The sequence below is a fragment of the Rhinopithecus bieti genome, unplaced genomic scaffold (assembly GCF_001698545.2).
Source record: "Rhinopithecus bieti isolate Rb0 unplaced genomic scaffold, ASM169854v2 scaffold_36959, whole genome shotgun sequence".
In the NCBI taxonomy this organism is placed as follows: Eukaryota; Metazoa; Chordata; class Mammalia; order Primates; family Cercopithecidae; genus Rhinopithecus; species Rhinopithecus bieti.
This window is the reverse complement of record NW_016816945.1, coordinates 530,183-554,939: the sequence shown is the minus strand read 5'-3', so window position 1 is coordinate 554,939 and position 24,757 is coordinate 530,183. Positions and strand designations below refer to the sequence as shown.

Sequence of the window (24,757 nt, the reverse complement as noted above, 5' to 3'; positions counted from 1 at the left end):
GACACCTAAGCATTGATATATTCAATCAGTGTATATTTTAGGGAGCACCTAGCATGTGCGCAGCATTCTTTTAAGCTTAATAGAACATCTTTTCTGCCTTCCAGGGGAAGGGAAGAACACGAGAAGGCATCGCAATCTATTGGGCCTAAAAACAGCTCAACTATAATAAGGTTTTATGAATATTATGGAAGCCTAATAGAAGGGAGCCATGAGTTTTGTATACATGTGTGGGAAGACTTCACATTTAAACTGGCTTTTGAATCAGCTTTGAAAGTTGAATAGGAGTTCATTGGTGAGAGGTCAGGTGCCTATCAAGAACAAATAGATTGTGGGGTTTTTTTTGTTTTTTCTTTTTTTGAGACGGAGTTTTGCTCTTGTTGCCCAGGCTGGAGAGCAATGGTGCGATCTCAGCTCACTGCAACCTCCACCTCCTGGATTCAAGCAATTCCCCTGCCTCAGCCTCCCGTGTAGCTGGGATTACAGGCATGCGCCAAGCGCCACCATGCCCAGATAATTTTTTATTTTTAGTAGAGAGGCTGGTCTGGAGCTCGTAATAGCGCCTGCCTCGGCTGCCCCACTGGTGGCTGGTTATAGGCTGAGGCCAATCCCGCACCTGGCCCTAGATTGTGGGTTTAAGCATGTGACCCCCCCCCCCCCCCCCCACAAAAAAAAAGATATTGAGCCTGTTCTGGAACCCAGGCTTCCTGATTCCTCTGTGGTCTTTGTTCCCTTCACTGTCATTCTCCGTCAGAAATGGCTTTGACCAAGTTCATGTTATTTTTCTGCATGTAGTTTCCTGTAAACTTTATGTGGTCATAGATAGAACTTTGCTGGTCCAACACTGACTTTTAGTGTGTCAGGTTTCGAAGTGAAGTCTTAAATTTCTATGCAGTGAAAAGTTGTGAGCCTCCTTCAAATAAAGTTTACTCTTGGGACTTTTTTCTAGAAACCTGAAATTTTAATCCTGAATCTTCAATCTTATAAGTCTGCCCTGGGTCATTTTAAACATTTGAGGCTAATCTTGCTTTTGTTACTTTGTTCTCTGGCTCCATCACTAATTTTTTTTTTTTTTTTTTTTTTTCTGCCCCACCCCTAATTTTTTTTTTTTTTTTTTTTTTTTTTTTTTGAGACGGAGTCTCGCTCTGTCGCCCGGGCTGGAGTGCAGTGGCCGGATCTCAGCTCACTGCAAGCTCCGCCTCCCGGGTTTATGCCATTCTCCTGCCTCAGCCTCCGGAGTAGCTGGGACTACAGGCGCCCGCCACCTTGCCCGGCTAGATTTTGTATTTTTTAGTAGAGACGGGGTTTCACCGTGTTAGCCAGGATGGTCTCGATCTCCTGACCTCGTGATCCGCCCGTCTCGGCCTCCCAAAGTGCTGGGATTACAGGCTTGAGCCACCGCGCCCGGCCTCCATCACTAATTGAAGCTTTTGGTTCACATTCTTGTTCTGTTATGTTAAAAGGCTTATAACATTAGCATTATCTTATGTTTAATGATGCTTTGATAAATACTTTTGTTTGATCCTCATGACCTTGTCAAACAGGCAAGATAGGTTGGTGTCTGTTTTGGGAGCCAAAGAAATGGAGGCTCAGAGGTAAAAAGCCTGTTGTCAAGTCCCAGTGCTAATCACTGACCACAGAACTTAAAACTTAAAACCAGTTCTCAGTTATTCAGACCTGACCGTAGGGGGTGCGGTGGATACAGAGTTTGAAAAACAAAAGCACCTGCCCTCGTGGAGCCTCAAGGAAAGCCTCAGAATCCCAGCTTCTCACAAGCGTGTCCAGGCTAGCAGAATCCTGTCACCTACGACAGACCACACCAACCCTGAAGTTTATGAGAATGTGCTTAAACTGTCTCTCACTTCACTCCAATTGTTGCATCTATTTTTTGTCTTTATTGAGATGCCATCACATTTTAAATACTTTTTTAATTTTTTTATAGCTCTTTTCAAATTTGGGGGTTTTTCTTAAAGAGAAAGTTTACAGACAGTGATGTGTACAACTCTTACACGTACATTTTCTGAGTTTTTAACCATTGTATCTTCTTTATTTTTAGTTTCTACCATCTCCTAGGATAATGAACTTAATGAGTGCATCCTACTGCATTATGTTATATAAGAACTTTAATTTGTTTAAGACCCCTGACTCCAAGAGGTATTCCCTAATTTTGGGTTGCCAGCATTTACTAAGCAAGATTTGCTTTCTCCTCTCCTGTTCTCTCACAGCCACAGATGGAAAAGTCCTTATCTTTTTAGGAGAACTGTTTTAGTCCCTTGATAATTTTAGTTTCTTTTGGATTTGAGCAAACTCTTAGGATATTCCTGAGAGGTACCTCTGTCTAGTCTTTTAATTATGGGTGGCTTTGTCCTGAGGTGGGATGACTTTTGTCCCCAGACCCTTCCCCTTCCTGATGATATCTGATATTCTTTGGCCATCAAGACATAAAGATATCTACAGTGTTCTCTGTCTTTTTGTAGGTTTGTGATGCAAGGGCATGCGAGGGATAAAGTACTGACTTGACTTAGGAATTAGGAAACCTGAATTCAAATGCGTACTCTACAATGTAGTTGAAAAAAAGAACACTGGGCAAGAATTTATGCTCTCTATGCTTTAGTTTCCTTTGTGCTTTAAACTGGGACATTCATGCTCTTCCTGCCCAGGCTGATCCAGGTATCCTGAAGATCAAATCTGTTAATGCTGCAGAGTTCAATTCAGTAAATGTTTAAGTGCCTCCTATGTGCCATGCTTATGAAAACACTTTAGAAATTATGCAACTACAAGGTAATGCAATCATAACTGTTTGGCGAGAGATTATGAGTAAGGGTTGCATTTTGTTTCTTCTCAGTATATACACAGTCCACACGGATGTTAACCTGCCACCAGTCAGCATGGAATCTTTTATTTCAGTGACTTGGTTGAATGTATGTGTGTGTATGGCTTTTGCCTTTTATGTATATTCACTGTGGAGTACATAGGAAAAACTTGGTTTTAATTAAAAAAACAAACAAAAAAAAACCACCTGGAGGACATCCAGTCAACCTGGTTCTTTTGTCATTACCTAATATTGTGGAGTGGTGGTGGTGTCTATAGTATTACTCATCAAATATTAGCATACCAGACAACCAAATACTTACAAGTCATCTTTAGGATGAGACAACACTTGAGATATTTCAAAGTCATGCCTTTTTATAATCTGCCGCAGTACATGATATCACAAGTGTAGACTCTAAGGGATGGAAGTTAATTTAATCTCATAGCAGTTAATAAAATCTTCTATGGAGTCTTCTCTGCCCAGCTTGCTAGAAGTAGAATGTATCAGAGAGGAGGGAAATGAGAAAATTACATAATTGTCTTAGTATTCATATAAATCTTAGTTTCTGGCTGTTGAACCAGTCATAGTTAAGCCAGCCATACTGTGGTCACAGCTCTAAGGCTTAATCAGCTTTGGAAGAAGTTTCAACATTGCTGTTGGAGTTTACCTGTGAAACCTGCAGAAGCCTTTGCAAATTCTTGACCCTTCTTTTAGCCCCTTAAACACTAAAAAAGAAGTGGGCTTAAAGCTGAAAGCTTCTCTCCCATGTCCTTAACTTCTTGCTCCTCATTGCAACTGACTTGGTGGTGGTGGTCTATACTAGAGTGTTATTCTGGAGGCCTGACAGATGACTGGGCAGTTTAGCTGCCAGTTTAGTGCCAGTTTAGACCTACCTCTCTAACCTCTCTCATGTGAAATGTCCATTAAGCCCATCTTGTTTATCCACAAATAGCATATGACTCTGGATCTTAACACTGTTGTGAAGCTGCCTATTTATCTGTCCTCCGGGTTTGAATGCCATCCAGGAAGTTACATCTAGAGGATTTACTGGGACCTTTGTACATAGAAAAGCATAATTCCTTTCTCCATATTTGAAAATCTGGTGAGAGATAGTTCTTACCTTCTCTGACTCGTATTCATCTGCGTCCTCGCCTGCCAGGTAAAGGCCTGTCCCTTCTGTCCCAGGCCTTTTAAGCTGTGTATAATTGTGGGCTTGAATACTCAGGATCAGCCAGGGAGCTAGACTTTTGGGGGAAAACTTTTTAGATCGCTGATTGACACTGTGCTTATGATAAAGGGAGTTAGGGAACTTCATTGCTTTTAAAAAGAAAGTTTTCATTTCCACTAAAATGAAAACTGCTGGATTGTATTATTTTTAGTTTAAGAAATACTAAATGCTGAAAAGGGACAAAGGCAGATAGGAAGGGTTGAAATGGAAATATAAAGCCAAACAAAAACCTTATAAGCCCCAGTATTTAAAGTAAGTTGGGATATCACAATGTATTTAATGTTGAATTGATTGAGACCTGAGAATTCTGAGATGGAAATTTTTAAGGGCAATCCGGCAATAGATGTGTTTGTGCTTATTTTTCTTGCTAAGTAAACATTAGTGAACATCTCACACAGTTCGCAAAAGCTGGTTAAATTCCTGATGTAATGATGTGGTTTTCAAATCCAGTGGTGGGTCATGAAATCTAATTTTAAAGAAATGGAATAGAAAATATCAAATTGTGTCACACAGTAAGAGTGGATATTGTTTTGTGAAATGCTTTCAAAAAAATAATGCATGTTGTATTAGCTGGGCACAGCGTCTACCTGTAGTCCCAGCTATTCAAGAGGCTGAGGTGGGAAGATTGCTTGAGTTTAGGAGTTCAAATCCAGCTTAGGCAACAGAGGGAGACCTGGTCTCTCAAAAAATGAAAAAATTAAAACATGTTTGTTGTATTGTGATATAAAACATAATGCTTATTGTGGGTTGTGGTGGTCAGTTTTACAGTTTAGGAAGTCACTGCGTTAGAGGGTATAAAAATAATTAAAACTCATTCTTGTTCTCAAAGAACTCGAAATAACAGATTTTCTATACTTGCTAGTCAGTATATATTTCTGTGTATAGCTCAGAATGTTGTGCTCTGGATGGTGGTTCTAAGTCCTTTGGGAAGTGGTTCTGTGAAGTAAATTGCTAGTGATAGCGATTGTTACTGTTATTATTTTGCCAGTGGTTATTTTTAAATCACAAGATCCTTTTAGGGTATCTATGTGTTTTACCCTAAGATAGAGGTATTAATGTAAAAGACCATTAATGTACAGTTCAGGAAAAGCACAGAAAAAATTAAAAAAAAAATCATTAATGAAATACTTTCACCTCTTGCAAAGACTTGGAGCTATATCCCAGAGTAGGGGGAAAAAATCTCTTAATGAACTGGGAATTTGCCACAGTCTTGCAGCTTTTAAATTGGGATTATGAATTAAAGACTCCTTGTCTTTTTTTTTTTTTTTCTTTTTTTTTTTTTCTGAGACAGGGTATCACTCTGTTGCCCAGGCTGGAGTGCAATGGTGTGATGACGGCTCACTGCAGCCTCAACTTCCCTAGGTTCAGGTGATCCTCCCACCTCAGCCTCTCAAGTAGCTGGGACTGCAGGCATGTACCACCACTACCTAATTTTTGCATTTTTGTAGAGACGGGGTTTCACCATGTTGCCCAGGCTGGTCTTGAACTCCTGGGCTCAAGCAATCTGCCTGCGTCAGCCTCCCAAAGTGCTGGGATTACAGGCGTGAGGCACTGTGTCTGGCCTAGTATTCTTGATGGTCAATATTCCTTGCAATTTGTATATAGATGGCACCCCAGTTCAAATAGTTTTTTCCTGTTTGCAAGCCTGCTATATTGCTTCTAAAAGTTTTCCAGAATGGGATGGATTTAGCTATTATTTCTTCTTGTACCTCTCAACCTCATCTTTTTATAACTCTCCTTCAGGAAACGTATAATACCTACCTTGAGCTCAAGAAAAGCAGTTTAAATGGGAAAGTAGTTTAACAGAATTGTCTTTCATTCAAGTAATTGCTGTTTCCTATTCTGTAGCTCCTCTCCCAGGGAGAACAAAGCTTTATACCTTGATCACCAAAGTGAAGTCTGTTTTGTGCTTTTGTTGTTGTGGTTTCTTCCAGCACTGCTAGCACTTATTTTACAAGCTGCACCACGGTATATTAGAGGTACTGCTTAATATTTTTTAAAATAACATACTGACCTCAGGCTGTGTATGTTTTCAAGGAAGAAAGCTATTTCAGATTTATTGAATTTGTTAGCTTCATTTCTACCTTTGTTTTGCTTTCTTAAGGAAGAGAAAACCAGATTCATTAGGGCAAATATAGCCAGATTATACCAGCTTGGGTGGCTGTTCTTGCAAATAATCAGCACTTAGTAGTATGGTGTTTCCTGAGATTCCTGGCTGGCAGTTATGATTCCATGACCTGTTAACCTGCAATTCCATCATCTAAAAGGCTCTGGAAACCAGAATGTTTTTCATTCACTATTTGGTGTCTTGGCTGGACCTGATCTGAGCTGACATGAGGCTATTTTGTTGCTTTATTTATCCCACCTCGTGTGAATGATACATATCTTTCAGGAAAGAAATATTAATACTTGTTTAAGGAGATCTTGTTAAGCATGTGAGCCTAATGTTATAATATATGCACTGTTTTACCTTTTGAAAGTTTGGAAAACTCTTAGATTCTAAAATTTGAACCAAAGGGTTTTGGGCGAGGAATTATAGATCTGTTTTGCTGCTCGTGGTGATCTTGTTATTGATTTTATTTCTTATTAAGTGTGCTGTCAGTCTGAGTGTGGAAGTAGGCAAGTAGCCAGTGTTGTAGGACAAGAGCATGGGTTTTGGGGCCAGACAGGCCTGCCATAATAACTTCTCTGTTTTAATTTTATCCTTTGTAAAATGAGCTTAGTGATCCTGTTCTCAGAGTTGATTGTAAGGATTAGATGAGATAACATAACTCTTGATCAGAATTAATTTCTTTCCTCTTTATAATCTTCACCTTACAGGGATCTTTCTAAACTAAAACTATATAATATGTTACTTTTATTATTTATAGAATTCCTACATTTAAAAATATACAGGCTGGGCTCAGTGGCTCAGCCTGCAATCCCAGCACTTTCGGAGACCGAGGCGGGCGGATCACATGAGGCCAGGAGTTCGAGACCAGCCTGGCCAATGTGGTGAAATCCCATCTCTACTGAAAGTGCAAAAATTAGCCAGTCATGGTGGCATGCACCTGTAATCCTAGCTATTTGGGTGGCTGAGGCACAAGAATCGCTTGAACCCGGGAGGTGGAAGTTTCAGTGAGCCGAGATCACACCACTGCACTTCAGCCTGGGTGACAGAGTGGAACTCTGTCTCAAAATATATTTATATTTCCATATATGTAAAAAATATATATTTCCATATATGTAAAATATATAATATATATTTGTTTTTATTCCACCTGTTTTGCAAAATGGTATTCATTTCTTCCTTTCTGCTGTTTATCCTTGGCCTCTAGGGGAGCATGTAACTTCAAGGTTTAAAAACGAGGTGGAGAGGATGGGTTTTGATATGAACAACGCCTGGAGGATTTCCAACATCAATGAGAAGTACAAGTGAGTTATATGGGTCCCTGTGGACTATGTTTCACAGCCAGTGCCTTTGCAGAAACCACAATTCTCATGTGGCAGAACATTTGAACTTAGAGTTTTTCTTTGAAATGGTTTTATTTATTAAATCTAAAGGCATATGATCTTCAGAGTATTTATTGAACCTTCTGTTCCCATTGCTATCATTGGAGTGGAAAGTGATCCTTACTTAACAGGATCCTAGAACCTTCCCTTCTACCCCCTTTAGGCCTCTGTTTTTTCTGGTACATGCATGTCTAGATAAAATTGTATTTACCAGTAGGCAGGCAGTTACCATTTTTCTCATCACCACTTGGCATCACATTAGAGATAGGATCAGTGGTCTCATAAACAGTGACAGAACATTTATGAACTAGTTTTTATGACTGTAATTTTACTCCAAGTGCTGTGAAATAGACGTAAGTATAGGTTGAGTATCCCTTATCTGAAATTCTTGGGACTGTAAATATTTCAGATTTTGGATTTTTTTCAGGTTTTGGAGTATTTGCATGAACATAATGAGATTATCTTGGGCCTGAGACCCAAGTCTAAACACAAAATTCTTTGTCTCATACACACATTATACACAAAGCTGGAAGGTAATTTTATACAATATTTTAAATAACTTCACATGATGTTTTGTACAAAAAGTTTTGACTGTGACTTGATTGCAACCCATCGCATGAGGTCAGGTGTGGAATTTTCCACTTGTGGCGTTATGTCAGCACTCAAAGTTTCGGATTTTGGAGCATTTCAGATTTTTGGATTAAAGATGCTCAATCTGTATTATTCTGTCCTTTAATATGTTGCTCTAAAACCAACTTCACTGCTATGATCATTTAACCATTAAATATTAATGTAACCATTATTTTACTGGGCATGGTGGCTCACACCTGTAATCCCAGCGCTTTGGGAGGCCAAGGCGGATCAGCTGAGGTCAGGAGTTTGAGACCAGCCTAGCCAATGTGGCAAAACCCTGTCTCTACTAAAAATACAAAAATTAGCTGGGCGTGGTGGTGCACGCCTGTAGTCCCAGCTACTTGGGAGGCTGAGGCAGGAGAATTACTTGAACCTGGGAGGTGGAGGTTGTAGTGAGCTGAGATTGCACCACTGTACTCCAACCTGGGTGATAGAGTGAGACTCTGTCTCAAAAAAAAAAAAAAAAAAAAAAAAAAAAATTATGTAACCATTTAGCCCATTACCCATTTCCTTAAAATGTGTAAGTGCATTGGTGGGGGAGGACAGTTAACTACTGTGATTTTGGTGATCCAAATTTCTATAAAACAAAAGTGTCCAGGATAGTTAAATATCTTAAATCTTTAAATATATCCTTCTCCTACCTTTCCCTGCATCACTGATCATTCTGTGGTCCTCTTAGCTGTCTCAAATTATGATAGCCATTTTCCTGGTCTATTTGTGGCTAGCTATCAGAGTGTTTCAGTTTTCACTGGAAAAGCTATAGCTAATTGCTGTAGACAGTTCTTAATGTGGACCTTCTCCAGGGAGTTAAGAACCTAGGGTGTTTTGAAGAGTTGGGCGCTGCAGACTTATTATACTTTTGCCTGTTCTCAGTGACGAGTCAAAGCAAAGAAAGAGGGTGAATACTGGATGAGGGTGCGGCCTCAGAGAGCCTGTGGCTGCATTAGGCTTTCCTGAGTGTAACCTGTACTGGAAATTGTTTACCCACAACTAAGTAGGTACTGAAGAACTGGCTACTGGGAGTGTAGTACCTATAGGACAGTGAACAGAATGTTTAGAAAATTAGATCAAGTTAAAAAACTGTGAATTAAGACAGAGTTGTTGGAAAATAATCCCTAATTAATATGGATTTTAAAAGTTAACTTCTTGGGAGGCCAAGATAGGAGGATTGATTGAGTCCAGGAGTTTGAGACTAGGCTGGGCAACAGAGTGAGACCTCATCTCTACAGAAAATTTTTTAAAAATTTGGCTGGGCACGGTGGGCTCATGCCTCTAATCCCAGCACTTTGGGAGGCTGAGGCGGGCGGATCACGAGGTCAGGAGATCGAGACCATCCTGGCTAACACGGCGAAACCCCATCTCTACTTAAAAATACAAAAAATTAGCCGGGTGCGGTGGCGGACGCCTGTAGTCCCAGCTACTCGGGAGGCTGAGGCAGGAGAATGACGTGAACCCGGGAGATGGAGCTTGTCGTGAGCCTAGATTATGCCACTGCACTCCAGCGTGGGCGACAGAGCGAGACTCTGTCTCAAAAAAAGAAAAAAAAATTAGCTGGGCATGGTGGTGCATTCCTGTAGTCCCAGCTACTGGGGAGGCTGAAGTGGGAGAGTTGTTTGAGCTCAGGAGGTTGAGGCTGCTGTGAGCCATGACCGCTCCACTGCTCTCTAGCCCAGGTAACAGAGCAAAATTGTCCCAAGGAGTTTACCAGTTACACCTCAGAACCAGTCTTTAGGATGTTATCACCACCATAAGTCAAAACGAGGAGGTGGGCGGGTGGGAAACAATAGGATGTTGAAAGTTCTTCCTACTACAAGGGAAGAGTGAGAGCCAAATTTACTCTTGAGTTTAATACATACTAAAGGGAATGAGATTCATGGTTAGATATTAACCGTCATTACTGGGTTCCAGCTTATTTTGAAGAGTTTGTGAATACGTTTGTATGGCTACTCTTAGTCATAGCCATTCTCTTTGTTCAGTGGCTTTTAAATTCCTGAGACTTAATCTTCTGGAAGTTGAGAACAGGAGAGATTTAGTGCAAAATGATCAAAACCCCCAACACCCAAGCCATTTTGTGTTTTTCTGTGCTTTCCCCTATGTATAGGATAGGCTAGGGCAGGGGGTTGGTGATGTTAGTGGAGTTTGTGTGTTTTAGGATTTGGATTAAAGGCCTTATTGCCTTCACTATTGAAAAAAGAAGATTGGATTATCCAGAGAGAGACATTGTCCTGTAAGTAAAAATGTGTCGGAAGTATTGCTTCCCAGGATACTAGCTTGACTGCAGCTAGGATCTTCCCTAATTAAAAGAAAGCTTACCCCCTAGCCCCAAGTATAATTTGTTCTGAAGTATGTTTTATGGAAATTATGATTAATAGCTTAGTCACATTACTAACCTGGTTCAGTGGGACTGAGGCTGTGTATGCAAATAGGCTGGCTTGTATTGGTTTTGCATACCCATAGCTGCACCTGTTACCTATAAGGACGACACCCTCTTTGGTTCAAATCAAAGAATGAGTTAATCCTGCGAAGTCTCTGGAAATGTGAAATTGTGGGCTTTTGTCCTTCCTTGAAGGTCTGGTAGAGCTGACACAGACTCAGTTCTGTAATTGGACTGGGTGCTCATGTATTTAGAAATAACGTGTGTACTTGTTACAGCAGAAGAGTTGTAATGAAGGATAAAGAGACTGACTCTTGACTCCCTTTTATTTTCATTGATAGCCAAAAGGTAGCATCAAGTGGAACAATCCAAAATAGTATCACTTGTTGTATACACATAAGTAAACATTTAAGGCAACAAAACAAAACACAACTTAAGGTAACCCATTCTGTTCAGGAGACCAAAACTCAAATAAAGCACCTCATTGCCTTTAACTGGCTCTGTGGCAGTGAGATCATCATCCTTATGCTGGCTCACCTAGTGTCTCTCTCTCCCCTTTTCTCTCTCCCTCTCATCTCCCCTTGACTCTCCCCACTTCTCATCTTCTCTTTAGATTATGTGGTAGCTATCCTCAAGAGCTCATAGTGCCTGCCTGGATCACTGACAAAGAACTAGAAAGTGTAGCAAGTTTCAGGTCCTGGAAGCGCATCCCTGCCGTCGTCTACAGGTAAGTTAAACTGGACCAGTCCCAGCTTGGGCTGGTGCTGCTGCCTACTGCATATGGTCTGCTGCCTCTGCTGCTGCTGCTGCTAACCTGGGAAGGGTGGGGAGGGTGGGGAGGGTTCAGAGAACTTGCTAGGCAAGGCTGTACTTCCTTATTGCTAAAGCTTCTCCAGTAACACATCAGTACTGACTGCATTCAGAATACTAGCTGGTGGTTCATTTGAAACAGCTAAGGAAGTTTTAGTTGGAAAGTGGCTGGACTTGCTATTTCAACATCCTTCTGACATTCTGTGAAGCTAATGTGCTTACTAAGCATTTAGCTTCAGCTATTAGCAGGGCTTTTGGATTGAGAGATGAGTCTCTGAAAGTGATCATTGGGAATATAGAGTTGAGTTAGCTGTGATTGTCTTTGTGGTTGAAACTTTGACATGTGGAAGAACTCTGTTTCAAGAGGAACCATTTAGAGAAGAAGACTGGGGCATGACTAGATAGAAGATTTCAGTGATCAGAGGCATGAGAGCCAAGGGATGCAAGTTCTAGATGGGGATGGTGGCATGTGATGGAGCACAGATTTTGGAGTCACAGGTCTGAGTTCAGGTATATTCTTAACACTCCTTGCTAAGGCACCTTGAATAAATTTCCTAACTGACTTCAGTCTGTTCCTAATGAATACAATGGGAATGATAATTCTTGTTTTGTAGATATGTTCTGGTTCTGAATGAGGGCCTATAAACACTGAGCTTCTGTACCAACATTTGGATTAGGTTATGTCTCTTGAGTGCTGCTTTTATAATTCAGGGAATATCTCAGTTCTCACAGAATCCTATTAAATTTTAAAGAAGTCCTTCCTTCTTATTCTGGAAATGTTTTGGATGTCATCTCTTTGTAATGTTTACGTTCTCCATTTCATTTTCCCAGTTTGCCGGCTTTTTGGACTCTCCCTGAGTTGGGCCAATCCAGTGGCTTACAGTTAGAAACTTCATTCCACTGAAATATTGAGATTGTAGGAAGGGATTTGTCTCCTTGTGGAATTCCTACAGAGGTAACCAGCTTGTTCATTTAGTTTACTAAAGGCAAATTCTGATACCCACTCTGAATGGAGAGAGATGGAAAAGTATTTGCTTTGGCCCAGTGGAACCCATTACGTTTTCAGTCTCAATTCTCATCACTGTTGTTTTCAGACAGTCCTAGAAAAGTCAGTCACCAAATTTACCTGTCATTCAAGTGGTAAGGATGCTACAGGAACTAGAGAGTAGTGAAAGCTGAAGGGATTTATGAGTCTTATCAATGATCAGCTCAGCTGGAATGAGGAAAGCAGCCAGTTGCTGCTCTGGCCAACAGCTGCGTTAGGTCAGCAGCCCTGGCATTTGCGGGGCTTGCTGACTTTGGCCAAAAGGGGTAAAGTACTCTCATTTGCAGAATAAGAGGCTTTAGGTGAATTCTCCCTTTGGGAAGAGAAACTTAAGAGGGCTGGTTGAAGAAAAACTTCTTAGAATGTAATAAAAATGGAAGCCTTTTTTTCCCTTCTAAAATTTATTCTAGAGGGCATGCACCCTAGGTTTTCCCCCCTTTTTCTAGAGACACAAGGGGATATATAAATGAAAATTTTATTTGCAGTTTTTCGGAGAAGTCTTTCAAAAGATCAGAAGTTAAAGTTCTTGGTGTAGTAATCCATGCAAAATCAGGCAGTTTTCCTGGAACTAGACTCTGTCTCAGAACATGTATCTTGTATTGCTAAGATCCAAACTGGGTTGCTGTATTATTTGGGAGCTTTGTAAGGGGTATGTGGAAGAATGTTTGGGACCCTCCACCATGCTCTCCTTTGCCAGCCTAGGAGGCAGGATGCCTGTGACTCTTGACATCCATTTCCTGGATTTAGTTGTCTGTAGACTGGGTCATGATTCCTGAGGTTGCCAGCAGCAGTTACTTGACAGCACCATGCTGAACCAGTGCTTGATTAGGGCTTTGTCCTACTGTGATGAGAGAGCACTTAATTGGATTTATTACTGAAGGCAGAGATTGCTGTAACAACAGCAAGATGGTGTGAAGGGTGCCCATCTGTAGTGCAGTTCACAACTTTTTCGTTTGTGCATGTGGTGATTATTATAAACTCCTAGTTACCTAAGGGAGCTTGCCTAAATCTAAGTTGGGGTTAAAACAATTATGTTTCTATATAAAACCGAAGCATTCTGGGTTTTAGTAGTGAGGGCTTTATCTGTTGGACATCATAATTTTTATACTTTGCCTGGTTCTGTTAGTGATAGGAATGCATTCCTTCAGTGATTTTTAACTGTAGTGTTTAAGTTATCTTTCATGTAGTCTGAAGCATTTTAGACTGCAGAAAACATAATTGTTTATTGCAATAGCCCAGTTGAAATCTAATAGCTCCTGTAATGCGCAGTGGCCCCTAAAACCCTAGATCCAGGCTGAAGAGCGCCACCTACTGCTCCTCTTGGATACCGCTGGGAAGCATTGAAGAAGAGGATGCTCAGGAAAGGCCCAACCAGCCTCTTGTGCGTGGTTTGGAGTCATTCAGCTCAGTGGTTGCCCAGTGCCTGTTATTTTCTAGGAAGCATTTTATAAAGAATCCTTGAGATTTTTTCTGTTTTGGCCCCATTCAACACGTGAGCCAGTTGAGCATGTTGGCAATACACAAGTACTTATAGCTACTTGTCTCCCAGGGAGGGAGGATTTAAAAACTACAAGCAAACTGGTGATTTCAGTGGAATTTGATTAGTGCCAGATTTAATTTATTTGTGAGCTTTAGGATTAAAAACAAATTGTAGTACATTTTCATCGTCCCAAAAAACCCATTCACAGGGCAACCCAATCACCCAAGCCCTGAATAATTAAGATGTCCAATGGATAAAGCCCCTGCTACTAAAACATAGAGTGCTTCAGTTTTATATAGAAACATAATTGTTATAAGTAACCCCAACTTAGAATTAGGCAAGCTCCCTTAAGTAACTAAGAGTTTATAATAGTCACCACACACACAAATCTACTTTCGTCTTTATAGATTTGCCTATTCTGGATACTTCATGTAAATTGTCATACAATAAGTTGCCTTTTGTGACTGACTTCTTTCACTTGGCATAACATATTTGAGGTTCATCAGTGTTCTAGCCTGTATCAGAACTTTATTGCTCTTTACTGCCAAGTAATAGAATTTTCTAACTTTTATTGGTTAAAATTGCCTAATTAGGAAAAGTTTGGGTTTTAATAGCACCTTAAAGTAGACTGTGATTTCTGGTCTGTCTAATGGAAAAGGATATGTCAGAGTATGGTTTTCTGAGGTTGATGCTCTTCTTCTCTTTCTGTGAGCCCTAGGAAAGGTAGCTGGCTCATTGAGCTATCTGCCTATTATAAGAGCAGTTTGTGACTTATGAAATCTCAGGATTTTTTTTTGTAAAGGATTTTTGTAAAGCAATTCACTGTGGGCCAGGTAAATATTTTATTCCCAGAGGCAGGCTCTTGGTTCAGCATTAAAAAGGTAGCAGATTTCACTATTTGGTAGCAGAATTAGTGTAGTATCTGTAGATTAAGTTACAAATGTTTATTTTTGCTAAGAGTATACATTCTTTTTTTGGCGTTTTTTGGAAATGGGGTCTTGCTCTGTCACCCAAGCTGGAGTGCTGGAGTGCAGTAGCACAATCATAGCTTTCTGCAGCTTCAGCCTTCTGGGTTCAAGGGATCCTTCCACCTCAGCCTCCTGAGTAGCTGCGCATGTGCTACCATGCTCGGCTAATTTGTAAAAACTTTTTTATAAAGATGGGTTCTCACTATGTTGCTCAGGCTGGTCTTGAAACTCCTGGGCTCAAGCAATCCTCCTGCCTCAGCCTGTCAAAGTGCTGGGATTGCAATGTGAGCCTCGCTGCCTGATCCATTAGTCATTTTTTGGTAACTTTACAGGGATCTCTGTGATGTTATGATCATTGAGAAAGACACACAGGTTTTGTTGTTCTTGTTGGTTGTGTAAGATTTCTACGCTCTTTAATACTGAGAAGACTTGAAACTGACCTAACGCTTACCTAGAATTAGACTGTTCATTAAGGCACTTAAAATCTATTTTGTGTGAGTACAGAGAGCATCTGAATGGGTACAGTTGTTGTCTCTTATTCCTCACACAGGCACCAGAGCAATGGAGCTGTCATTGCCCGCTGTGGACAGCCAGAGGTTAGCTGGTGGGGCTGGCGAAATGCAGATGATGAGCATCTGGTACAGTCAGTAGCCAAAGCTTGTGCCTCTGACTCCCGATCGAGTGGCAGCAAGCTGTCAACTAGAAACACTTCTCGAGACTTTCCCAATGGGGGAGACCTTTCTGACGTGGAGTTCGGTAAGGTGCTCCCTGGACCCATGGCAATAATTTTTATATCATCTAAGAACCTTTTCTTGAAATGGCCTTTTCCTTACAAAACATAGATTTACTTTTATAGAAGTGAATGTGCAGAGCTTCACTTGATGAGATTGATTGAGGAGTCATGGGTCTTGGTGGAGAATCAGAAAACCCTTTGTTTCAAACCTCAATCAAGATATTAGTGTGTGTGTTGTCTTTCTTGCCATTGTGACAAAAATGGAGTGTGTATGTAATAGGGGACTTGCAGTATCTGCAGACCATGGCAGGAAATGCCAGGCTTCATGAAAGGACGACAGGTGTAGAAATGAAGTTGGCCGGGCACGGTGGCTCACGCCTGTAATCCCAGCACTTTGGGAGGCCAAGGCGGGCGGATCACGAGATCAGAAGATCGAGACCATCCTGGCTAACATGGTGAAACCCCGTCTCTACTAAAAATACAAAAAATTAGCCGGGCGCAGTGGCGGGCGCCTGTAGTCCCAGCTGCTTGGGAGGCTGAGGCAGGAAAATGGTGTGAACCCAGGAGGCGGAGCTTGCAGTGAGCTGAGATGGCACCACTGAGCTCCTGCCTGGGCGACAGCGCGAGCCTCCATCTCAAAAAAAAAAAAAGAAGTATAAGAGATTGGACTGTGTGAACCGCATGTGTACCTTGGGAGTCAGTTTTGGAGAATAAATCCTTCTCATCTTTCCTAAGATGACAACATAGAAAATAAACTAAAGAGAAGAGTCCTATGTATCAGGGTTTTGGTTAGGGGATTTCATTTTATTGAGCCTTTCCATAAGATGTGCTTGTGGGTCTAATTCTGCACAGTTCTGGGAGAGACAGGCTCATTTAGTATGCCCCCTCCATGTCCCTAGATTCTTCTCTGTCAAACGCTTCAGGAGCAGAGAGTTTAGCCATCCAACCGCAGAAGCTTTTGATCTTGGATGCTCGCTCCTATGCAGCTGCTGTGGCAAACCGAGCCAAAGGAGGAGGCTGCGAATGCCCAGGTGAGGTGTATGGTGCTTTGTTCCCCATCCTTTCTCCTTGTGACTGCAGCCGTTGCCCATCTGAGACTTAGTTCTCAATTTGAAATAAGTGGCAAGCCATATTCCTCATCCATCCTGTCGTGAGAGTGCCAGAGCTTCTCTCTGGATTAACACTGTATGTTCTTTTCTGAGGAGAAATGGAGGAGGAGGTGCAATGAAGTCACATAATCTTCCTTCCTTGTGCCAACTTTTAGGTGATAAGGAAAGCAGATCTTCCCCATAATAAGGCCTGTTCATGTTTGGAAGCTGCTCCTTTAGTGGGCTCAATTTCTCAGCCGTCTAAAGCTTTTTGTTGCCTTTGACAGAGGGTATGCTCATCACTGGCCTTGTAGCAAATTCCTCAAGGGCCTTTCCTTAGAAAACCTGGGGTGAAAATTGAAGCAGTAAATATAGAACCCTAGTAAGGTACCTCTGTCCTGAGCTGTAACACCATTACTGTTGGAATGCTAGTTTTCACCAAGGAGGGACCCCCCCTCAGTGCCTCTGGCACAGGCAGAGGCACCAGGCTCTTTGTTCAGATGTGGTCTAAGCTGGAAATTGAAAGCAGCTGTACCAAGGTGAAATTTGAATGTGAGAACGCATTGTTCTGCTGAGTTCCTTTCAAAGAGATTCCAAAGCCACAAGTTAGATAAGGCCCAAGAAGTAAAGCCAGACTGAGATCGAAGTAGGCCTTTCTTTTAAAAAATAATAGCTTTTATTTTATGTCAGTATCTTCTTTACAAATCTAACCTTCCGTTTTCACCCTTTTTGAAAAGATAGCTAAAATTCAGTGTTTTCCTCTTATTATAAAGGATTGGGCTAATACTTAAGCATTTCAAAACATTTCAGTTTCATTAATCAGAAGCTGCAGTGGGTTTGTTTTATAGCCACTTTGCTTTTAGATTTGGCCTTGTGGGCTTTAAATTCAATATATTTGTGTTCTCTTTATTGTTACTCTCTCCAGAGTATTACCCAAACTGTGAAGTTGTGTTTATGGGGATGGCAAACATTCATTCTATTCGGAGGAGTTTTCAGTCTCTGCGGTTGCTGTGCACTCAGATGCCAGATCCGGGAAAGTAAGTCCTTGGCCTTGGCTTTCATTTTGCATTGCTCTTAAATAATTAGTTTTCTTCTTTCCTCGAACTAAGGGGGGAAAAAAAGAAAAAAAAATTTAATTTGGAGCAGTCTTTCCTTCTGTTTCTTGGTAAACTTCAGTTACCAGTCTCTGTAAGTGTCTCCTTCCTGGGACCAAAATGTGGCAGCACAGAGGAAGAGTTGGGAGAAAATACAGCCATTTGAAAGGTTTTAAAATCTGCAGCACAGAAGAAATCTCAGCATCAAAACAGAAGCATTACCTTACGGTTGGTCCTGGGACCTTTCCCTTCCACATCATTTTTTAGCCCAAAGTAATTTAATTCTTCAGTTTCTGATGTCCCATAGTGATACTTAACCTGTTATGAACTGGGATGTTTTATCATGAAAAGTCAGAATTTAGTCATCATGTTCTAAAGGGGTTAAAACTTGCCATTAGGTCAGTTCCTTTTACATCTGCTTTCAATTTCTAAACTATTCTCATTTACTAAGAACATTGTCATTCTTACTGCTTATTAAATATGAATGGCTGGCATTTGCAGTGAGGAAGGTGAAATAATACCCCCTCCAAGGGTACTGATTGAATATAAGATAAATTAGGAAGAATGCTCTATAAAACAAACATAGACAAATAAATATTTAAAAGTCCTGTTTTACTGTTTCAGGAAGCCAGAGATAGGTGCCAGAGAAGACAGAATTTTCTTTTTTCTGGTATTTGTGCTGGAGCCCATAGTTGTTTCTCTGGGTCCTATTCAGTAGATCTCATGATCCCATCAAGTTTTCCTGCATTCTTTATTTGATTTATTAAATCAGATGCTGCCTAAACCACTTATATTGACTGCCAGTAGCAAATGATTAAATTCACCATAGTTGTCATCAGCCCAGAGGATGAAGCAGTGCCTTTGGGGAAAGCCTGACCGGAGAATTGAGCTTGCTACCTCCTTTGGGGATTAACCATTTGCATTTGCTACACAGTTCCAGGTCCCAGCTAGCAGCACTTTCTTCCCTAGCGTGGTATGTAGAAGGAGCCTGGCTAGGGACCCAGGAGATCGGCCACGAACTGTGTAACCTTGGCCAAGGGGTTAACTACTGTAGATCTCAATTTTCCTGACTATAAGATGAAAGAGATGTAATCAACAATACATGATCTCTAATACCCTCCATATGTTAAAATTCTTAACTATCAGAGTCAAAAAGATATAATTAGCCCTCATCTGGTCCACATAAATGTCTTGGGGATTTTATTAAAAGTAATGCTTTTATGCATTTGGCAGCAAATCGTGCTGCACTGAAGTCTCCCTCATGGATAAAAAGCAGCTGTCGGCCGGGCACGGTGGCTCAAGCCTGTAATCCCAGCACTTTGGGAGGCCGAGACGGGCAGATCACGAGGTCAGGAGATCGAGACCATCCTGGCTAACACAGTGAAACCCCGTCTCTACTAAAAAATACAAAAAAAAAAAAAACTAGCCGGGCAAGGTGGCGGGCGCCTGTAGTCCCAGCTACTCTGGAGGCTGAGGCAGGAGAATGGCGTAAACCCGGGAGGCGGAGCTTGCAGTGAGCTGAGATCTGGCCACTGCACTCCAGCCCGGGCGACAGAGCGAGACTCCGTCTCAAAAAAAAAAAAAAAAAAAAAAGCAGCTGTAGCAGTGATGGGCAGCTGTAATTAGGCCCCGTGGCCTGTGTTTGGGGCTGTGGAGGATGAGGGAATGGTAGGCTTCTAGTGCAGGTTGAGAATAGGACAAGGGAATGGGGAGTCTCTCAGCAGCCCCTCCTTGGCTGGCAGATTTTGGAGTACAGCTTCGTTAGTCACAGACAACACCAACTGGTATTAAATAATAGTTTAGTTAGGTTCAAAAGAACCTCACACTGGTTCTCTTGTTTACCATTTCTTCAGGTGCTAGGAGATAATTTAGTGTTTGTTCTCCTAACCCTTATCTTTTAGTTCCTTTCAAGAATATGTGAGGAATGAAAATAAACAATTGATCCTTCAGGAAAAAAATGTTTCTCGGGTACCTACTAGGAGATAGAAAGTCTTAAGATTGGATTTTTACCAGTAACAGACTTACAATTCATTAAACAGTGGGACTCCCTGCTGTATGCTAGGCACTGTGCTGGGGGTACAGTTATGACTGAGACATAGTGTTAGCCATCTGAGGAGTCACAGTCTGGTTGGTAGTCCAAACAAATCCATATACAACCAGTACTTATGCACTGCATTCTGTTGTCTGCCTGGAAAGACCCTCACCTCCTTAGACTGTGCCAAAAATTCATACTTATTCCACAGGGTTTAGTAGGCCTTTATAGCCTTCCCAGAGTCCCCTGACAGAAGTGTTTGTTTCTTCCTCTGACTCAGTGTTTGAAAGGCTTGACTTGTGATCTTAACTACAAATCTGATCACATTTGGGAAAAATCAGAACTCTTTCTTAGGGATTGGGAGGGGTGAGGGAAAGCACAAGAAACAAAATGTCAACACAGTTTAAAAAGCAAGTGTGATTAGCTTGTGATTACTCCCAAGGGGCAGCAGTTGCTATCTGATGCTCCTAAAATGAGATGGAGTCTCGCTCTGTCCTCCAGGCTGGAATGCAGCGGCCCAATCTCAGCTCACTGCAACCTCCACCTCCCGGGTTCAAGCCATTTCACCTGCCTCAGCCTCCTGAGTAGCTGAGATTATAGGCATGCGCCACTACGCCCAGCTAATATTTGTATTTTTAATAGAGACGGGGTTTTACCATGTTGGCCAGACCGGTCTGGAACTCCTGACCTCAAGTGATCCGCCTACCTCAGCCTCCCAAAGTGCTGGGATTACAGGCATGAGCCATTGCGCCCAGCCCCTAAAGGTCTTTCAAAAAAAAGTTCTAGATCCCTGCTGAATCCAGTCTGTGTTAAGCCCAGCAACAGTGTGTGGCCATTGGTGTACTAATTTGTATGAGAATAAATTATCAGATTGGGCCCGTCTGGTTTTAGTAAACATTAAAGAATTAAACAGTGGTAGGTGTTACAGTCTGGGTCATAGGCAGTGTTGTGTGTACCATTCTTGTATACGGCATCCAGCTTATGTCTCATAGATATTTTTGTATTTTTGAGTTTTTCTTTTTTTTTTGAGAACTTGTTGGGCATAGTTGCTGGTGATTAAATATCGTCTGTTTTACATCTCAGAAGTGGCTACATTTTATTCAGGAGAAGATTCCAGAAAGATCCACTTTCCTTATACCATGGACTGAAAAATGTCAAATACTTTGTCTGGAAAATCATACATACAGATTTTAGAACAAAAGGTGGTCCTATTAATTGTAGCCCCTATGTCTAAGGCTCTTCTCTATTGTATAGTAGGGCTTGGGCCTCATCCTGAGACATGCTTTATGAACACACAGATTTTTTTTGTTTTGGCAGTGTTGTATTTGGCGAGAGAAATCTTTGGGAATTACTTTTTAATTTGACAATCATTGAGCATGATGCAGTAAATCATAAATATCAGCATTTTCTAATCCTCTCCTGTTTTTATAGTTGGCTATCAGCTCTTGAAAGCACAAAATGGCTCCATCACTTGTCTGTGCTTCTGAAATCAGCGCTTCTGGTAGTGCATGCTGTGGATCAGGATCAGCGGCCGGTGCTAGTGCACTGCTCAGATGGCTGGGACCGCACCCCCCAGATTGTGGCATTGGCTAAGCTCTTGCTGGACCCTTATTACCGAACCATAGAGGTGAGCGCATCCAAATGGGAGGGGTTGGTACTTCAGGATGAGCTGGGGAGACATCTCAGGAGTGATGCCAGTTTTTGGGAGTGGTGATTAGGTTAAAGAAAGTGAAATTTCTGTTTTGATCATTGTTCCTTTATACCATGAGCTAAATTATGGTGGTTCCTCCCACAGTTCTTGCACCTCTTAAAATAGGGCAGATGATGGGTAACAAGGTATTGAGAATATAGACACATTTTCCTTTGCAGTCTGTCTACTTGTAAAAGTTTTTAGCTACCTCAGGAAAATAAGGCGTCTGTAAAAGGATCTTGGCATGCTAGATGTTAACACAGAGTGTTCTGTGGAGAAGCAGCTCTACCTGAAATAACCATCTGTTGGGTTAAAGATGAAAGAAAAATCATAAAGTACCCTAAAATATACGCAAATATTTATTAAACCTGGGGTGTAGAAGGATTTTACAAACTTGACTTTGTAAGTATAACACCAGAGGAAGAAATGTTAAAAGAGAAATTTAGGGGACAAGTGTGGCTTTTATATAGTGAACACAAGAGGCTAAAAATACACATTCAAGAAAGGCTTAAACGCAATCAGTACCATTTCAGTGATCATGGAATGGAGTTCAGAGAATTGGGAAATTTCCCTAAGCATGTGCCTCATCAGGGTTAGAGCCTTCCACCAAAGGGCAAGGCCACGTGGGCTTTCTGGGAGGCTGTTAGAGGGGATTGCTTTCTGTGACACCAGGCTTAGGACTGTCACAGTCTGGATAGTCTAGCACAAATGGTCTCTCCTGGATGCTTCCCTGCAGGGTTTCCAGGTCCTCGTGGAAATGGAGTGGCTGGATTTTGGCCATAAATTTGCTGACCGGTGTGGTCATGGGGAGAACTCGGATGATCTGAATGAACGTTGCCCGGTGTTTCTGCAGTGGCTTGACTGTGTTCATCAGCTTCAGAGGCAATTTCCTTGCTCTTTTGAGTTCAATGAAGCATTCCTTGTGAGTTTCTTCATTTTGGGGATGTTCTCGATTTGAAGGAGGGTCAGTACAAATGTTAGTGGGCCAGTTCTCACATGAAACTGTGCTGCCTCTTGCAGAATTTAATAGAGGTGATTTTTTTTTCCTGTTACTGTTTTTTTTGTTTTTTGTTTTTTAATAGTTTTGCTATTTTTCAAAAAGAGAAAATCCAGGTATACCAGGTTTGCATGAAGTCCTTGTGTTATTTTAAACTTATTTTAAAGGGATGGTAGAAACCCTAAATAGCAGTTAGCAACAGAAGCAATCAGAATGTCTGGACCGTGCTCCCTCCAGTCTGTCTACCAGACCCCTATGTCTGTCTCACACTCTCTGCACCCTCTCCTTTGTTGGAGGGTTCACTATCCCTGCCCTCTTCCAGCCCCCTCTGTCCATTTGTATACCAGCTCTCATCTCCTCTCATCTGCTGCACTGGCTGGCTCCAGCATTTCTCCTCTCTGCCTTCTGCATCACTGCGTTTCCCTCTCTACCAGACATGGGCTTCAGCTTAAAATGTGTAGTGTGTCTCATTTTTCAAAACCCATTCTTGGTCCTGCATTTACCTCTAACTATTTACCTCTAGCAATCATCCCATTGCTGTTATTCCCCTTTATAGCAGAGCTCCTCAAGTTTTCTACCCTTGCTATCTCAAATTCCTCTTTCCATTCTCTCTTAAACCCACTTCAATCAGGCATTCACCCTACTGCTTTACCAAAGCTGCTCTTGTTAAAATGACCAGTGACCTTCATGTCACCAATCCAGTGATAAGTTCTCAGTCTTCATCTCTTTGATCCATCATTACCGTTTGGCACAGTTTAACCCCTCCCTTGAAATGCTTTCTTCAGTTGACTTCTAGTACTTCCTTGCTCTTAGTTCTCCTTTTACCTTACTGGGTTGTTTCTGCCTCCTTTGCTGATTCCTCTTAATCCCTCCAGTTCCTTTTTTTTTTTTTTGAGATAGTGTCTCACTGTGTCACCCAGACTGGAGTGCAGCAGTGTGATCATAACTCACTGCATCCTCAAACTCCTGGGATCAAGGGATTCTCCCACCTCAGCCTCCCCAGTAGCTGGGACCACAGGCACATTCCAACATGCCTGGCTAGTTTTTAAAAATTTTTTTGTAAATAGACATGGAGTCTCGCTGTGTTGCTCAGGCTGGTCTCAAACCTCCTGATAAGTGATCCTCCCACCTTGGTTGCCCAAAGAATTACAGGCGTAAGCTTCGACACCCAGCCTCCTCTCCCCAGTTCTAAATGTTGGAATGCCCCATTGCTCAGCCTCCAGGCTGCTTCGCCATCTACACTTCTAAGTATTTCATCCATTCTAGTGGCTTTAATTGCCATCTACAGATGGTGTGCTGAAGAGTCCCACATTTATACACCTTCAGCCTAGACCTCGTCATTTGAGACTCACGTACCTATCTGTGACTACTAGGTGTCTCTACTTGGCTGTCTTAATGTTATTTCAGACTTAATAAACTCAAAACTTGATTCTTCTTTTTGGAGACAGCATCTCACTCTGTCACCCAGGCTGGAGTATAGTGGCGCAAACACAGCTCACTGCAGCCTTGAACTCCCAGGATCAAGTGATCTTCTTGCCTTAGTTTCCTGAGTAGCTGGGACTGCAGGTGTGCACCACTGTGCCTGGCTGATGTTTTTAAATTTTATTTTATTTTTTTCTAAGAGATGGGGTTTTGCTTTGTTGCCCAGGCAGGTCTCAAACACCTGGGCTCAAACAATATCCTCCCACCCCGGCCTCCCAAAATGCTGGTATTACAGGCATGAGTCACCGTGCCTGTCCAAAACTTAATTCTTGATTTCTGTGTTTCCTCACCATAAAACTTGATCTTCCAAACTTGATCTTCCAGAAGTCTTCTCTCTCACCATATGGTATTTCCATCCCTCCTTTTGTTTGGGGCAAAATTCTTTGTCATCATCAAGTCTCCTTCCTCCCTGCCTTCCTCCCTGCCTCCCTCCCTGCCTCCCTCCCTGCCTTCCTCCCTGCCTTCCTCCCTGCCTCCCTTCTTCCTTCCCTCCTTCCCTCCCTCCTTCCCTCCCTCCTTTCCTCCTTCCTTTTCTCCCTCCTTTCTTCCCTCTCTTCCCTCTCTTCATCCTTCCCTCCTTCCCTCCCTCCCTCCCTTCTTCCCTCCCTGCCTCGCTCCCTCTTTCACATTTAGTCAGATTCTGCAGCTCTGCTTTCAAAATATATCTAAAACATGATTATTTATTGCCATCTTTACGGGTATCACACTGGTTGAAGCCACCATCATCTCCTGCCCTAGTTGAGTCATCCCAGCATAGAGAGTCTCTTCTAAAACATAAGACAGCCTGTATCATTCCTTTGCT

At 41.8% G+C, this 24,757-nt stretch overlaps 2 protein-coding genes across 11 annotated transcripts in view; one reads left to right on the top strand and one right to left on the bottom strand.

Moving 5' to 3' along the window:
* Window positions 1–24,757, top strand: part of MTMR3 (myotubularin related protein 3) — a 146,492-nt gene that overhangs the window by 103,380 nt on the left and 18,355 nt on the right. For all 10 annotated transcript variants that reach the window (XM_017855589.1, XM_017855587.1, XM_017855585.1 and 7 more), the window contains 7 exons: window positions 7,355–7,451; window positions 11,150–11,263; window positions 15,390–15,595; window positions 16,472–16,603; window positions 17,586–17,697; window positions 21,218–21,413; window positions 22,213–22,398. In XM_017855589.1, coding sequence (XP_017711078.1) covers window positions 7,355–7,451; window positions 11,150–11,263; window positions 15,390–15,595; window positions 16,472–16,603; window positions 17,586–17,697; window positions 21,218–21,413; window positions 22,213–22,398 — 1,043 coding nt within the window. The remainder of the gene's footprint in view (window positions 1–7,354; window positions 7,452–11,149; window positions 11,264–15,389; window positions 15,596–16,471; window positions 16,604–17,585; window positions 17,698–21,217; window positions 21,414–22,212; window positions 22,399–24,757) is intronic.
* The window catches only part of LOC108517577 (uncharacterized), a 73,736-nt gene continuing 66,689 nt past the window's right edge, over window positions 17,711–24,757 (bottom strand). The window contains exon 6 of the transcript XR_001882153.1: window positions 17,711–17,764. The gene's annotated coding sequence lies outside the window, so the exon portion shown is untranslated. The remainder of the gene's footprint in view (window positions 17,765–24,757) is intronic.